At 37.5% G+C, this 15,692-nt stretch overlaps 1 protein-coding gene across 1 annotated transcript in view; it reads left to right on the top strand.

Annotated features, from left to right (window-relative positions):
* The window catches only part of LOC135325064 (alpha-mannosidase 2-like), a 125,631-nt gene extending 122,282 nt beyond the window's left edge, over positions 1–3,349 (top strand). Inside the window, exon 22 of the mRNA XM_064502500.1 lies at positions 360–3,349. Coding sequence (XP_064358570.1) covers positions 360–512 — 153 coding nt within the window. The 3' untranslated portion in view covers positions 513–3,349. The remainder of the gene's footprint in view (positions 1–359) is intronic.
* The last annotated feature ends 12,343 nt before the right edge of the window (positions 3,350–15,692 follow it).

Below are 15,692 nucleotides of genomic sequence, written 5' to 3'. Positions count from 1 at the left end.
GATATATAACTGCTGTCATAATCAAATCTTGAAATAGGTTTGGGATTTTTGTTAACAGGAGACTGTTGTGTGTAGAAACAGGAATAGATTTAGTCCAAATATTTCCATTAATTTTTTTTTATTGATTTAAGCTTAATTTAGTTGCTTTGAAATGTGAAAAGCAAATACTCCCTGAAATGGCTTTTTCTAGTGTATAGCATTTGAGACACGGTATCTAGAAATATTTGGTGTCCTTGGTGTAAGATGTGGTGGGCTATTACCTGTAAGAAATGTGTGATTTGGATCATTGCTAAAGATTAAGTTAAAGTCAATTTTAAGGTATGTGTTCCATTTTCTAAATCATATATATTTTTTTCCAGATAAAGGTGCATAAACTCTTTAATAAATTCAGCGTGGAAAGTCTTACACCCACATCTTTATCTTTGATGCATTCACCTCCAGATGCCAGAAATATAAGTGAAATAAATATGAGTTCTATGGAGATAAATACGTTCCGGATTCGGCTAAGATGAAATCTGGCTTTAATACTCAGATAGAGAAGAGGAATCTGCAATTGTATCTCCTCCAAGTTTCACGTGCAATAAGAAGCACATTATTGTTATTCCAGCTTCTGGATACTGTGAGAAAAAACATACATTCTATAGTTTTTTGACCAACACAGTGAAAAGCCATGTTACAAGCAACGTGTTTTTTTTTTTTTTCTTTCCTTCCATGAAATACCAACATCAGTATAAGTTAATGCAACAAGTGAAGAAATTTCAAAGGATGTTAACCTCTCAACAGATTAAATCTCAGGTTAAATGCTAACTGATGGTGTATCTGGTGTTCTTATTTTAATTTCGGGGGGGGGGGGGGTTGGATTTTAAACAACCTGTTTTGCTGATCCTTTATGAGTTTACGTACAAGTAATTCAGTATAGAAATCCCTGATGCAGCTTGAAAGTAAAATGGAATAAAATATTCTTGAGTAGTAGCTAATGTCCAAATATTTGCAAACTTTTGCATAAATGACAATTTCAATTTATTCCATAATTAATTTCAATTTATTCAACAGAAAAGAGGTTTTTGAATTGTGGTAGAATGAAAGCTTGCAGTTCTTGTGATAAGTGATGGTAGACTTTAATGCTTCTACCATTTGCTTGAACTATGTAACTAGGGAAACATGAATCTACAAAACAATTTTGCATTGAAAATGTTTAATAAAACTCCCATTTTGTTACTTGACATACTGGGATATGTGCAATTATTCCATTATCATATATGATGAGAAATGTCAGTAATTGTCATGAATACAAGATTTTTTACAAAACTCATTTGGATATTGATGTTCTCTGAAATGAGTTTTCTATTTCAAGATTACCATATCAAGATAAATGTGCCTTATTTTTTGATAAGTCTTGTTACAATTTTGGTGTCTACGTTAATGTTTTTGGGGAAGGGTAGTTTATATAATACTTAAACTGTGTATCTCCTGTTTGACAATGCTGGCCACACTCTGATCTATGTCCTCCTGCACCAAGTTTGTGCTATCTTTTTCTGAACATTTTGACTATTTGAATGTATTAAAATGATGTCATATCACAAAACAACAAAAAAATCAAGAATTACTGTAAAATCTAAATTCAGCTGCTTTCAAGGAAATTGCAACTTGATGCAGAGATTTGATAGGGAGCAAGATACAGTTTGCAAACCCATCATGAGTCGTGCTTGCGTGTCACAGACTGTGATGACCTGTGCATTCAGAATCATGTGCCTATATTTTAAACATCATTTCTCAAACCTGCAACCTCACTTAACATTGCCAGTGTTCACATTACTGAAGAGTAGATTCTTACTCTTTTTGCTTTGTTTTCACGTATTAGCTAAGTCACATTTAGTGCCGAAGCCATTGGAGTGTGGAAAATATTTCCCTACATAGAACTACTGTTTACAATTAAAACATATAAACATGCATTTGAGTGTGATCCCCTTTACTGAGCTTTCTTTATCTTCATACCTTTTCTTTCCATCTCTTGTTTAACCTTTATTTTTCCATACGTCACTCTTTCTTTAATAATAATGCATGAAAAGTCAACTGATAAGAAGATGTGCTATTTTCTAACTCTTCATACTGCCAACTGTACTTAATTTGATCATTATTGTTCCACGGTGTATCAAATTATATCTTGTAGCTACAGGCAATCTTAAAGAAAATGAAAGTAAAGTTTTAATTTCATGCATTGTCATGGCTGGATCTCTGTCAGGATTGTGTAGGCTTCCCTACTTAACTCAATCTACTGTATGTTTTGTAATTAATGGAATATTTAGCAGGATCTGGTGCAAGTTATGTCAAGAACGTAAGAACCACTAACCATAAATTGAAGAATCAGATGGATCCAATAAATGGATGTTTTCATGCAATAAACATGTACTGTAAGTTTTCTTAGTTAGAGTATTTGAACATATTCTTTTTTGTTGGAACTTACAGCTTGGTAGACTTGCCAGCAGGAGGTTCTAATAACATTTATGTTGTTGCATCTTAAGAATTAAAACACTTCAGAGACTTTCGTGTGTTCTGTGCAAGAGAGCTTTCAAAATTCTATTTTAAGTTTTGTTAAACAGTAAAATTTTGATGCAATAAAGTTTTAAAATATGTTGCCTGTTGGAATTGCTTCCAAAAGATGTTTCATAGCATTGTGTCTTTTTATTTTATAATCAGCTGTACAATCATGATGCCTGAATCTTCTTTAACCAGCAGATTTAGTCTTTGTTCTATTATTTTGCCTTTTTTTTTTTTCTTTTTAATGCAGCAACAGAACAGCCTTCAATTTGGGGTCTTTTCCTAAAACCTTTAACTACGTTAAAACTCCATAGTCTGATAAGAGATTTTACCATGATTGGTTCAAGATGTGGCTGTTGATGCTTTTCAGCAGCTCTTGTGAATTCTTATGCTGTACTTCTATTAGAGATTTCAAGTTCTTGTTTTCCTGTGCATTTGCCATCTAATTTCATCATATTCCTTATTTTTTCTATTTTATAGCTGCTGGTTTTTTGACTGCTGGTTTTTTGACTACTGGTTAAGAGAATCAAGCATCCTTACTTTCAGCCAATATTGTTTTAAAGACAATGCTGTAGAAGAAATGATTTAAAACCTTGTAATTACTCCTCATATCAGAGTTGTAACTGTACTGAAATTTTTTTTTTTTTTTTTTACATTCCTTTATCTGAAATGTCTTTGTTTTTACTTGCTCATATGGTCTCTGAAACAAACTGATTTAAATTGAAGGGTTTTGATATTTTCTCTTGGAAGGTTTTATATCTTTGGGGGAAATGTAATATAAGATCTCTAATAAAGGATAATCTTATTGTGAGATGTGTTCAGTGTCATCAATACCTTAACCACTTAACCATAGCTAATTTAAAAAAAAAAGAAAAAGAAAAAGCAAACACAATGTCTTTAAGAAGGTTGATATATCAGTTGTATTTGGGAATAAGGATTTTCTGTAGTGAAATGCACTGCTGATGAAAGATGCGATCTTATTTCACAGGCGCCAAACAGATGAAGATAGGTACTGAGTGCAGAGACCTTAACATGTGGGAGTGCAGGACATGGAAAGGGAATGGGTTTCTCTTCTTTCACAAAAGAGATCTCTCATGCTAAAATAACAGAAAATAATAGCAGGTGTAAAATGCTAGAATAATTTTTTACTGTCTTGAATTAATCTCATTTCTCCTTCTGTGTATTTTAGAGTAATAGAATGGAAGCTATTTTTGTAACTTCACTGGGCAAATTAACAAATAGGCTATTAGAAAATACAGTCAAAATATCAGTTCAGCCATAATTAGACTGAATGCTTTTAAGTACATAATACTAATGTAGTATGGTGTAATTACATGTGACAAGTTGAACACTCATAGACGCTTTACAGGTTTGTTTCCCAAAGTGCTGATAGAGCTTCATAATGAATACCAAAGACAATTAGTATAAATTTCAGTCTGGGGCTAGTTGATCATGGACCAAATAGTTATAGCTATAAGCATAAGATACGTGTATACACATATTACTTAAAGCCCCATAATCTTAAAGCTGAAATTTCAAGAAAAAGCATGAAAGTGTGTAACATGTATCTGAAGCCAGCAATGGATATGGATCCATTTTGAAGAACACCTTTCTAAGGTCATCCTACTCCAGAATTCATTAATATCAGTGTGACCATCTGGACAGTTACCATTCCACTAATTACAGCTACTGGTAAAGTCATTTTTTCCTTTTTGAAATATAATTAGCTGGTTTTGATCTATACCTGGGTACTTCATGTTTTAACATGACAGCTGCCACATCTTTCCACACTTATCTTTAATGATAATTTCTGTAATAAGTACTACCTGATACGTTCTGCAATACGTTTATTGGATGTAATATTCAAGGAGATGGTGGTTCTTAAATGACTGCTTCGACTTCTGTTTTTGCGTGCTAAAATACATTGTGCAGTAAAGGATCTAACAGGGTATCTGACCTGAGATGACTAGTTTTATATAGGACAGTTCAGAATTACATATAATGATACAGAGATTCAATTTGATGTCCTATTCCTTTTAGAATAACCTCTCTGCTCTTGTAATATTTGACTATATGTTTTTAAGAATCATAATCTATTTAAGAATTTGCAAGAACAAAAATTAGCAAAAGGTATTTTATTTTCTAAAAGAGGGAATATACAAAAAGGCTTAATACAGGATCTAGAATAAGCTTAATTCTTCTTTGGAAATACTGAGATTTTCAGGCAGACAAACTATAAATTAAAGTCCTAAATTGTGGATCTGTCTGTCTTTTAATATACAGGTTTTATGAACTAATTAATATTTATGATATATGTTGCATCACTAGCTTTTGTCTGTCAGAATTTCTATGTAGTGGGAATAATGTATTATTTAGATTACTCTCCTTCTTTCGTATGAATTATTTACTAACACTGTGGGTAATGAGAAAATGAAATAACTATTTCTTTATCAAATGTACACTTGGTGCTATTTGAACTGTAAAGATGGGATATTTTGTAATACATTTCAGAACTTTAGATTCATAGTGGAAGAGACACTATATAATGGGAAGAATGTGTTAAAGGGCTGCCCTTTGATTAACAGTCTATAAACTCACTCATGTTATGGGTATGACAAAACTAGAGACTTCTTAAACCCTAATGGTATCTGCCCTGCTTACCTCTGCCACCCCCTGTGCATCACACGTAGGCAGGGTGCAGGGAGCAGTGTACCTTGCAAATCATGACCCCGTAAGTACCTTGTGGTCTTCTCAGGTATCTAGTCTATTTTTATTTCCATTTCTAACTTGGCCATTTCTTGTGTACTGCCTTCTCCTTTCTTTGCATGCCAGCTAAATGCCTCTTGGCCTTTTTTCTTTTGTTTTTCTCTTTAGTGATGTAATTGCCAGCAAAAGTTCTGCCTTGACCTTTGCCTCTGATAGAGCAAGATGATCTTGTCCCTAAATGGTTGTGCATGTTGCCTTTACTGCTTGGAAGAGAGCACATCCCTGCCACGGACAGGACTGTTGTCTTGGATCATCTCCCAGCTTCTCTTTTGAATTTGAGGTCTATCAGCTTGAAGCTTGTTTCAGCTGAGCTCCAGGACACTGCGCCTCAGCTTTCCTTCAGGAAGGAATAACATAGCCTCGGACTTGGACTTCTGTACTCTGTCAGGCCCAAGTGAGGCTCAGCTTGGGACCCAAGAGCTGTGCATGCCCCAGAGATCTGGATTCAGCATCTTCTGCCAGCTGGACAGAATTTTTCAGGCTTTTCCAGACTCCCCATTTCCATTAGTAGCGACTGTATTGGTGGAGTCTGTCCCTGAGAACCAACAGCATTCCCAAGCAAGGGCAAAACTATTTCAACAGTCTAGGTAGTTTGAAACAAGGAAAGTACAGGTATATAGCCTGTTAGAGAAGTCAGTCTTTGAGGACTTGACAGGATAAAATGTAAGAACATAGTCTTCAATTTCTGGTGATCTCTAAAATGACTAGGCTCTAGGTTAGAGACCCATCCACAAGGAACACAGGAGTTGAAATAGTGACTTGCCAATAGTTTGATTTTTTTCAGCAATGGTCTGCTTCATTTGCTCAGGAGAGATAACAGTGGGCACTACATTGGAGCTGCCAGCAAGACTTGGCTCCAAGCAGAGATGAGGGCTGCCTTTAGTTCCCTTTGTATTTGCCTTTTTAATGATCAGCCTTACCAGATCTTTTGTAGGTATAGTCTTTACATCCTCCTTGCTTAGGATACTTTCTCTGTGTCCCTCAGTGACTGATTGAAAAGATTCACCCAGACCAGTTGTCAAATGGGGCCAAATTCTGCTCGCACCCTTGTCTGCTTCTGTAGGCTCCAGGAGGTGTGCAGCCTTCCAGCTCATCCCAGCGCAGACTACAGAGCTTTCTGGAGCTGCACGTGCTGCAGTGTCTGTCAAAGCACTCAACTAGCTCTTAAAGAATTTCCCAGCTTTAATGTACATCATTTAGCATGCCTCTGGGGTTCATGCCCTACTCGTTTGACACACTTGTCTCACCTAGCTGCCAGCATACTCTCCTTGTTTGAGAATCCCCTTGAATTGTCTTTGGCTCCCTTCTCTTTTTCTCCCTCCTCCATCACTTCCCCCAGTTTCCCAAAAGAACCTGTCAATAAGAAAGAGACTTCCTGAGGTCCAGTGTTACAACTTTGCATACTGGGGACCTCTGAGATCAACCTGTTCACCTCAGTGACCAAGAAAACATGTAATTCCTTTGGTCTGAGCTGCTTTTGTGAGGATCCCTGTGTCAGATGTTTTCTAACCCTCTGTTTTCTGTGGTACACTTGAAGAAACATGTAGGAATATCCCTATAGATATATAACTAGCTTAAAAAAAGAAACTTCCAGTTCAAGTAACCTATGAGTACAAGTCTCTGCAGTATGAATGATACACAGCCCAATTAATTTTGAAGAAATTAATTGTTGTACCTTTCTTTTTAGAACTCAAATCGCCTTAAGCCATACACTTTGAACCTGAAGAACTTCATGAAGAAAATGGTGAAACCAACATAATTTACAAGTTCTTAATTTTTTAGTAAATATGGGCTTCCAGTCAAATTCAAAGATTTCTATACATAGCAATTGTCCTATAGTATTGCAAAAAGCAAGTAGTATCTCTAGACCAGTCTTTTGAACCAAATGCTGAGGTATATACTATATATGTACTATTGTAGGCAAAATATGATCTGGAACTGCTAGGTTTGAATGTCTCTGCCATCTTTTAAGAATTTTAAAATAGTTAAGCTCTTAAAGAAACAAGAAAGAGAGCTGGAGGATTTCCAGGAAAAATAGAAAAATGGCTTGCAAGCGCAGATGAAGACTTTGTTGGAACAAAAGATTTAGGCATATTGAGAAACTTGGCCATAAAACAACCAGAGAGTCAAGTTGTATTAAAGAGGCTATCAGCAATCTGATCATGCTGGATCAGAAAGTTCCCTATAAAATAGAAGATATTAAAGTTTTGGCCAACTTGGAATTTAATAACAGAAAAGGGCTTCAAAGACTTAAGGAGTAAAACAGCCTGATGATGGAAACTGAGCACTTCCAGATGACAGTGAAGGTCAGCTTCTTGATGATTAAATGTCATTCATAATACTGTACATTTGCAGCAGTTCTTCTCAAGGCCCGTAAGGACTTGAGGAGGAGAAAGCAGATTGTTCTGATCCAACTCATGCAAAAGTCTTGTGTTTTTGAGAAAACTCCTTGGGGACATATTTGGCTTAATTCAATGTGGGAAAATGACCAACAAAGTCAAGAAGGGACTGGTAACCATGTGGCATGTTCCCTTTTGCTGTTGCTGCAGGGCCTGCTCCTGTGAGGGGGAAGGACGACTTCGTTAGATACCCAAACCTTGTACAAGATCCAGGTGCGTGTTTGAAGATGTGAGGCCAAAGACACTAGCTGAATATTGACAGAAAGAAGGACCTTCATCTGAAATGTTCTTCCTGATGTACTGTGCAGCACTGAACATTTCTGAGAAAAACTGGAAGCGGGCACATTTAGAAATGAATTCGGACTTGAAGTTTAAATTGCCTAATGGAGACAGGATACACCTTAAGTAAGCTATACTATCTGAGTCACTTGACCTAGCGTACTGAGAGAGGCAGCTTTGCATGAGGGAAGTGTGACTTGTCACTGTGATCTTTGTTCCCAAAGCTCTTTGTTTAATATCTATGATAATAAAAAGGAATGTAATTTTTGTTCAATATATTTTGGGACTATTTTAATTTGGAATTCATTGCTGTTCTAGAAAAACAACATGAGTCTAATGGAAGTGGTTCAGACAGACAAGTATTGCAGCAAAAGATTGAATACAGCTGTTATAAATGTGAAAATTCAGAATGGAACAAGCTAGTAGAAGTCCTTCATCCAGATAAGGAAATAAGGTTTGTACACCAAAAGGAAACAGTTCATTTTGATAGTGCAAAAATCAGTCTCATTCCTTTTGCTTATATCTGGTGAGTCAAACACCAGTAGGAGTTTGGCTATTGGATGTGGGATAGGATCTGTGAAATCTGCGGGAAGAGCAGATGGTTTTGGCATAGAGGATCCACAACCTATCTACCTAATTGGTCTCAAAATAGAGCAAATGAATTGTGAATTTTCATTCATCAAAAATTGGGCCGCTGGAATATAAGCCAAGATGCTAATAATTGGGTTGAATTAGGTTTTATTATGGCTATTAAATGTGTAATTGCTGCTAGGAGAGGTGCCTTACAAATTGCATTTGTGGAGGTTCCTTTTTAAAGATATGGTCTGCGTGAAACTCCATGATTTGTGGGCAATTGGTAGCTTTCCCGTAGAGAATACATGAGGAGTAGCTGAAACGTGAAACCTACAGCTTGGGAGATTTTTTAACTGACAAAGCTCTGCAGATCTGGATCAGAAAAGGTTTCCTGTTTATTTTCTGAATGTTTTTGACAAGTAGTAACCAGTCTTGGGGATGGGTATTTTTAATATATAAAATATGAAGCAGTGAACCAAGTAAATGCTAGCCTAGAAGAAAAGACAGCTGTAGATTCATTCTTCAGTGGCAATATACATTTGAGTGGGGAAAACCAGAAGGTTCTTCTCAGCTAGGAACTAAGAGCTCTTTTCTAAAACCAAGAAAAAGATTAGTTATGGTTCACTGGTCTAACATGAGAATGGTATGGGAGGTAAATGTTAAATAGCCATCACCTCAGTATTCATCAGTAACAAAGAGGCATTGAGATTGCCTTCCCCAGGGCTTTATGGATATCTGTAAGGAGTCTTCCATCAGCCCTTGTCTGCCTCACATTTTGATTAAAAACACAAAACAAAATACACACACATGCACGTGCCCTGCGGCAACATACACAGATTCTGTGTAGTCTCTAGAAAATTTATATTGTCTGTGTCACAATTTCTAAAATTTCAGAATAAAAGATCTGTAAAAGTCCAGTTCACCTTTGCATTGCAAACTATGGTCAAAGTATGAATTTCACTTGGCTGCTTGGCTCCTTTCTCAAGATTGTCATAAAAAACACAAGCTGAAACAGGAACTCTAGCACGAGTACAAGCTTGTGCTTCAGGGATGCTAATCAGATGGGCGTGAGGAGCTGTGACCTGCTCATTCTCTTGGTAAACCATTCGGTTTTTCATGAGTGTTTGTAGACACATTTCCTTTCACTTTGGCATTGCTGAAGTCATAAATCCCCCAATGCATTGTTGCTGATAAGCAGACTTAGAAAGATTCTGGCTGTGGTGTAATGGAAGGTTGCATGCGGTGAGGGGGGAGTATACAGTTACTCCAAAAGTGAGAGTGATCACCAATGCAACGCTATTTTAGATTTGGATCAAGCTAGTAACTGAACTTCAAAGAATTGTTATTGACTGGCATTAATATGTGGTAACTCGGTGCCTATATTGGGTTTAATTTTATATGTTATATTTGGCTTTAAAAGTAGGTCTTGGCAAGTGGAAGCTAATCCAAAGGGCAAAGGAACAATGTTTTCATGATCGTACCAGACAGTAACAAAAAATGATTGTTCTTGTCTTGCGTGGTGTCTCAAACCATGTTTGAAGGCTAATGCTTGTTTGCTGAAAGTCAGTATCTTGCTGAATAATACAACCTTTGAAAAAGAACCAAAATATTTACAATTGGCCTGTGGAAACAGAAGACTGCTGGTCTGAAACTGAACCTGACGAAATGTGAATCCTTTCAAAAAGGAGTAGTATATCACAGCCATGCAATCATCAAAGGGATATTTCCACGGGCAAAGAGAAAACTGAGATTGCTCAGAACTGGCTAACTTCCCAGACAGCCATAGATGGACAGAATTTCGTTGGACTCTGCTCCTATTTTGTATCGTTTGCTTGGGGATTTGCCAGTGTTTCAGAACTACTGCACAGATTAGGTATGAAACAGTGAGTTGCACTCTAGTGGTCCAAGTTGGAAAGGTTGTGGTGCCTGTTCCTATGCTGATCTACCTATGTTGCCTTTCATACTGGACGCAGGTTTAGCGACACAACAGTTTTGAAAAGCTGGTGTCCACTTTACAACAAAACCTAAAGTCCCCTTTAAGAACTTGCTGAGATAATTGAGTATATAGATACTTTCCCTATTGTTTGTATCACTCTTAGTATGGGAGAAAGTCTGCAGTTACTGCAGAGATATCTGGTGTAATGTAAAGGACAAATTGCTATGTGATTGGAAAATCTGAAATTAATCTGCGATTATATTAATCTAGTGTTCAGGCCTTGTTGAATCATCACTCTCTGGGAAAACAGCAATGTATTTGTTGTTGATAAGATCTGCTATGCCCTTGAAGAGATTTATGTCTATGTTCTAATGATTAATGGAAGTACAAATAATCCTGCTTCCACTACTGAGAGCTGGGTAGCAGGCCTGCACTTGAGCAACTTAAGTCCTTAAAGTAAAAATCTGGATATATAAATACATGGAGCTGGAAAATCAACAGGCAAATGTAGACTCTTGGAAATATAATTCACTTTCAAGTCTGCAGTAAATGGTTCCTGGTCACTGAGGGAATGCTTGGTTTTCAAAGGTTAAATGCTCTACAAGAGAGAGGAAAGCCAGGGGATGATCAGTATTTATACCACTCCACTCTTCATACCAGGAAGAGGAAGGTTTTGAGATTGTGTTATTATTTTAAAACAGTTGGACATTCTGTAGTTCTAAAAACTTTAGTCAAGGTAAGAGAGAATTTATCCGGGTAAAAAGGAAATTTGGCAGTGGAAAACTGGTGCAGAAAGTGGGACTGAGAGAGCATCTAGCCAGGACTGTCTCCCAGGGACAGCAATGAAGTACATTGCTGTTTATGTATTTGGGACAATGACAGCCTGACGGGAAGGCTGTGGTATTTCTTGTAGCTGGGCATCAGCAAACAACCCCACAAAACTTGTGTTTGGAGATCTTGGAAAGAGCAAATGGATTTCTATCATTTAGACACCGTACAGATCCTGAAAACTCAAACTGCTAGTCCTTTCAGCTTGAGTAGAGAAAAAGTGAGGACTACTTCTCACAAGTCAATAAAGCCAAATGGAGAACCCTTTAAAAAAAGTAGAAGTTTGGCTTGTTTCTGCGGTCTGAGAAGAATGAACAGTACAAGCCCCTGTCTGAAAAAGAGACAGATCCTACAACTGTATTGTCCCAGATAAACAAAAAGATGTATAAAAATTGCATCTAGGTCCTGAGGGTATACCTAAATTCTTTCATTAAAGTCTACCTAAGGAGTTTTCTATGATACAGGCAATGCTACTGAAATTGTCAATTTTGAGATTATAGCTGTGGAAATACTCTTAAAATATAGTAAAAATACTGTAATACAGACACAACCCCCCCAGCATTCCTCAGGTTTATTTTGAAAGACAGCTTACTCTAGTGGCTGAAGGCAAAAAGAACAGAGAAAATTATCCAAACGGCAGTTGCTGTGAATGTAAGTAACCATCTCATCTTACATAGGAAAAGAGTAGGTGCAGTGAAATTTTTTGATGGGGTAGAACTTTTTTTAGATATATTAGAGAGGCCAAACTGGAAGAAGTATCTTTCATTTAAAATTTGAGGTTTCTGAGGGTCTTTATTTCTTGCACAAATTTATTGTTCGGTCTTGCTCCAACCTCCATAGGTGTTCAAACATTTCATCATGACTGAAAGTCTAAGTTTCTCACTACTGCCATGTTCCCATGGAAGTAACTTATTTAGATATTTATTCTGTTCCAGGTCAAGAATCTTAAAAACAGAAACCTCGAACGTGTGTCTCTATCTTAGAAGGGACCAGAGCATCAGCAGAGGATAGGTTTTGATGTGTTTGTGGTGAAGGACTTTGGTGTGAAGCCGAGATACTAAAAGCATTTGGTAGTCTTGCATAGGATACTCCATGGCAGCATCCATGCAGAGTAGTGAGGAAAGGCAAAATTTGCCACATCTTGTGCGATGCCATCTTAGATCAATAGATCAAAGAGGTAGGATATGGTAGTCTTCTAACAAAAAGAATATGGCAAAAGGAAGTTCTGTATGTACTGCAATATGGTAATTTAGTGTCAATAAAGATTATGGGATCAATGTTATAGTATAGGCTATATTGACTGGTAGTGTATATGCACCTTCTGTCACAGAAGGCTGGGCTGTGGCTGAGAAGTTCAAGCTCGAGTGACTTTTTGTCCACTGACAGTCTCCCTCTTGTAGCTGAACTGAATCACAGGTTTTCATTCAGTAGCTGATTTAAACAAAGCATGGGAGAGTTCTGGTGATTATCACCTGTAAGAAGTGATAAGAGTGACTATCACCTGCATAATGCTAGATGCAAATGCTAGATACATTGCACCGCCAGATGCTTTATAGGTGGCACGTTGGCTCACACTGCGGGAGAAATGCTCTTGTGACGTTCGGTGGCCAACAGGGCCCCATGATGGGGATTCGCGTAACTGTCTGGCAGGTTTCTTTCTCTAGGAAAAAAATTCCAACATTGGCTTAGATACCTGCTGTCTTTTCAGTAAGACACGGACGTAGAGGCAGGCCTGGCTCACGAAGGCAAACGCTAGGGAGAAGGCTGAGAGGGTGCCGGCACTCTCACGCTTGGGCCACTGTGGCGGGAGGAGCGGTGGTGGCAGGAAGCAGCGAGGCCACTGCTCAGGCGCTGCAAAGCAGGTCGCTGGGTCGGGCAGATGGGTTTGCATCTGACTTGCTAAGGAACAAAAAATGTGCTATTAGCCACTGGTTAGCTAGCATTGGCACATTTGAGACGGAAGGCTAACGAAACTGTGTCATGTTAAAAGGAGGAGAAAAGATATTTTCCCCTTAGACCTAATGCGGCACTGTTCATAACTCCCATCAGCAAAGAAGCAGATGACACAGAATCCCAGCTTTTGCCTGAACACTCCTTCAGACCTTCTAATACTTCCTGAGTACTTAATGTGTTAAGTACTTGGCACATAATGCTTGAATGTATTTAATGTATTCTGCAAATACAGGCAGATTACAGTACAGGATCGGTGGATCTGTGCTCTTTCAAAAGCCATTTCAAACGTATGCAATTTTTTTTAAAGCAAAAATGAAAACCGTTAAGAATCATGCACTTTTTAGATTGTTTGTTAAAGTGATTACAATGACTTCATTTCAATGTATTTTTTACATTATCATGTGCAGAGGCATGTATTTTGTTTATATTCTGTTTTCCTGGCAATAATTTTATTTCATTAGGAGGAAATTTATTTCATTATTTGGAAAATTGAAGATTTTTCTCAATATAAAATGCTAAGAGACAAATATTGGGAATGGATGTATTCTGTGAAGGACCTGTTTTCTATATAATAGGTATACGGTATTCCACATTCTAGAAAATGATATATTTAGATTAATCTCTATACAGATCTGTTTTTCTGAATCTTTTGCTTTGCCATTTATATGAACTAGGCTGTAATTTAGAGAGATGCAATGTTTAACCAGAAATATTGCACCTCCAATTTAGAAGTAGGGTTTTTTTTCTAACCTATCCACTGGAATATAGGCAACAGCAGCATTCACATCTGATTCTTGTTGCCATGACAATGGCTTTGGTCTCTCTTTTGTGCTTAGAAGAGCTTTCCTTCCTTCTCCAAGCCTGATGCTAAGCTTACTCTTCCTGCTCCAAATTCCTCACATGAAGAAAAGATAAGATAAGGCTAATAGAAGACTAACAACAAACAAGATAAGAAAACATGTTTGATTGTAAGTATGTCTTCAAATACAAAAGAGGAAATGTTGTGAATGCAGAATACCTTAAAATCCAGGTGTACACATGGCCAAGCCTGTCTTAATGTACCTCTCTGCTTTTATAAAAAGGGTAGTATAGTTTCGTGAAGGATATGAGAGTTTTGACGTACTTCTCACTGTAATTGAGGATGTGACGAGGTCTGTGTCTGAACCCAGTGGGCCAGATTAAAGCCTCATTTACATTCCAGATACTCTGCTAAAGTCAGTGTCCTAGTAATGACTCTTCAAACAGCAGAGACAGCTTTGCCATTGCAGCTCACCTTTTACACCGTATGTTATTTAAACATTTCTGTTCAACAGAATGAGAAATCAGCTACAACAGTGCTATCTTCACCTTTAGCTAAACAACAGCAACTCCAATCCTTCCCCTGCTAATCACTCCAAGCTTCTAAATACAGTTCCAATTTTAGGACAGAAAGTATGTTACCATTTCTGCCTCACTGACTTAAGAATTTTTACTACTGTGTAATTCACCTCTTGGTGTACTAGTTCAATGGCAAAAAAATCCTACTCTTCTGTATAGCACCGTTCTGCACGTGCACCATTGTTACAAGCCTTTCTGTAGTGAATAAGAGTAATTTCTGTAAATGCAGACCATATGCACAGCTTGTTCTTCACCAGTTACTTTACTAGTATTTGTATGCCTCGTAAATCCAACATTTTATCAGCACCTGACAAAACTTTCCTGAGAATGTTGCACGAAGTAAACCACCTATGTCAAAAATTCTCTCTTAACTTTCATATAAAACACCCAATCCAATAAGTAGTGTTTGAGTCTAAGAATAATAATCAGCACTTGCAGCTGTCACGGTTTGATGCAAGTTGTTGGATCCACAGAGATGCAGAGAGGATACATAGTCCAAAGGCAACACCATTAACCTTCTGTTCGCATCCACTAACAGTGGCATTTGCAGAAGAATTTAGCTTCCAAATCACTTTAATATTGTTCTATCTGACTTCTTAACTGTATAGATATAGCTAAAGGCCATAGTTTGCAATAATAAAGCCAGAGTGGCCCTATGTGTATGGGATTGTAGCCACTTCCATTATAACAAGTCAGTCTGATTCAAAGAAAGCTGGGAGCATTTTCACACCCATTCAGTACATTGCAAACATCTCTGTTTTTTGTTGTGTTAGAAAAATGGTACATTGAGATGGCTACCTTGAATTTTTCTTTCCAAAATTAAGTTTGATCTAAGCTGTTACAAGCTCAGTGGAGTGGGAACGTGCTGCCCCTCAAAGAAATAAGATACTGATAGTATTTTCCGTTAGCATGAGAAGCCCCTTGGCCCCTGCTGAATTTAGACCGTATTAGTTAAGTCTCACAGATGCCCTTTTCCGAGGACAGCATAACCCTCCGTTGCTAGCTTTGCTACATGCAGCTTAAAACTGCCTGTGTGCTGACTC

Source organism: Dromaius novaehollandiae, chromosome Z, assembly GCF_036370855.1.
Source record: "Dromaius novaehollandiae isolate bDroNov1 chromosome Z, bDroNov1.hap1, whole genome shotgun sequence".
In the NCBI taxonomy this organism is placed as follows: domain Eukaryota; kingdom Metazoa; phylum Chordata; class Aves; order Casuariiformes; family Dromaiidae; genus Dromaius; species Dromaius novaehollandiae.
Note: the sequence above shows the minus strand (reverse complement) of the source record. Positions and strands in the feature narration are given on the sequence as shown.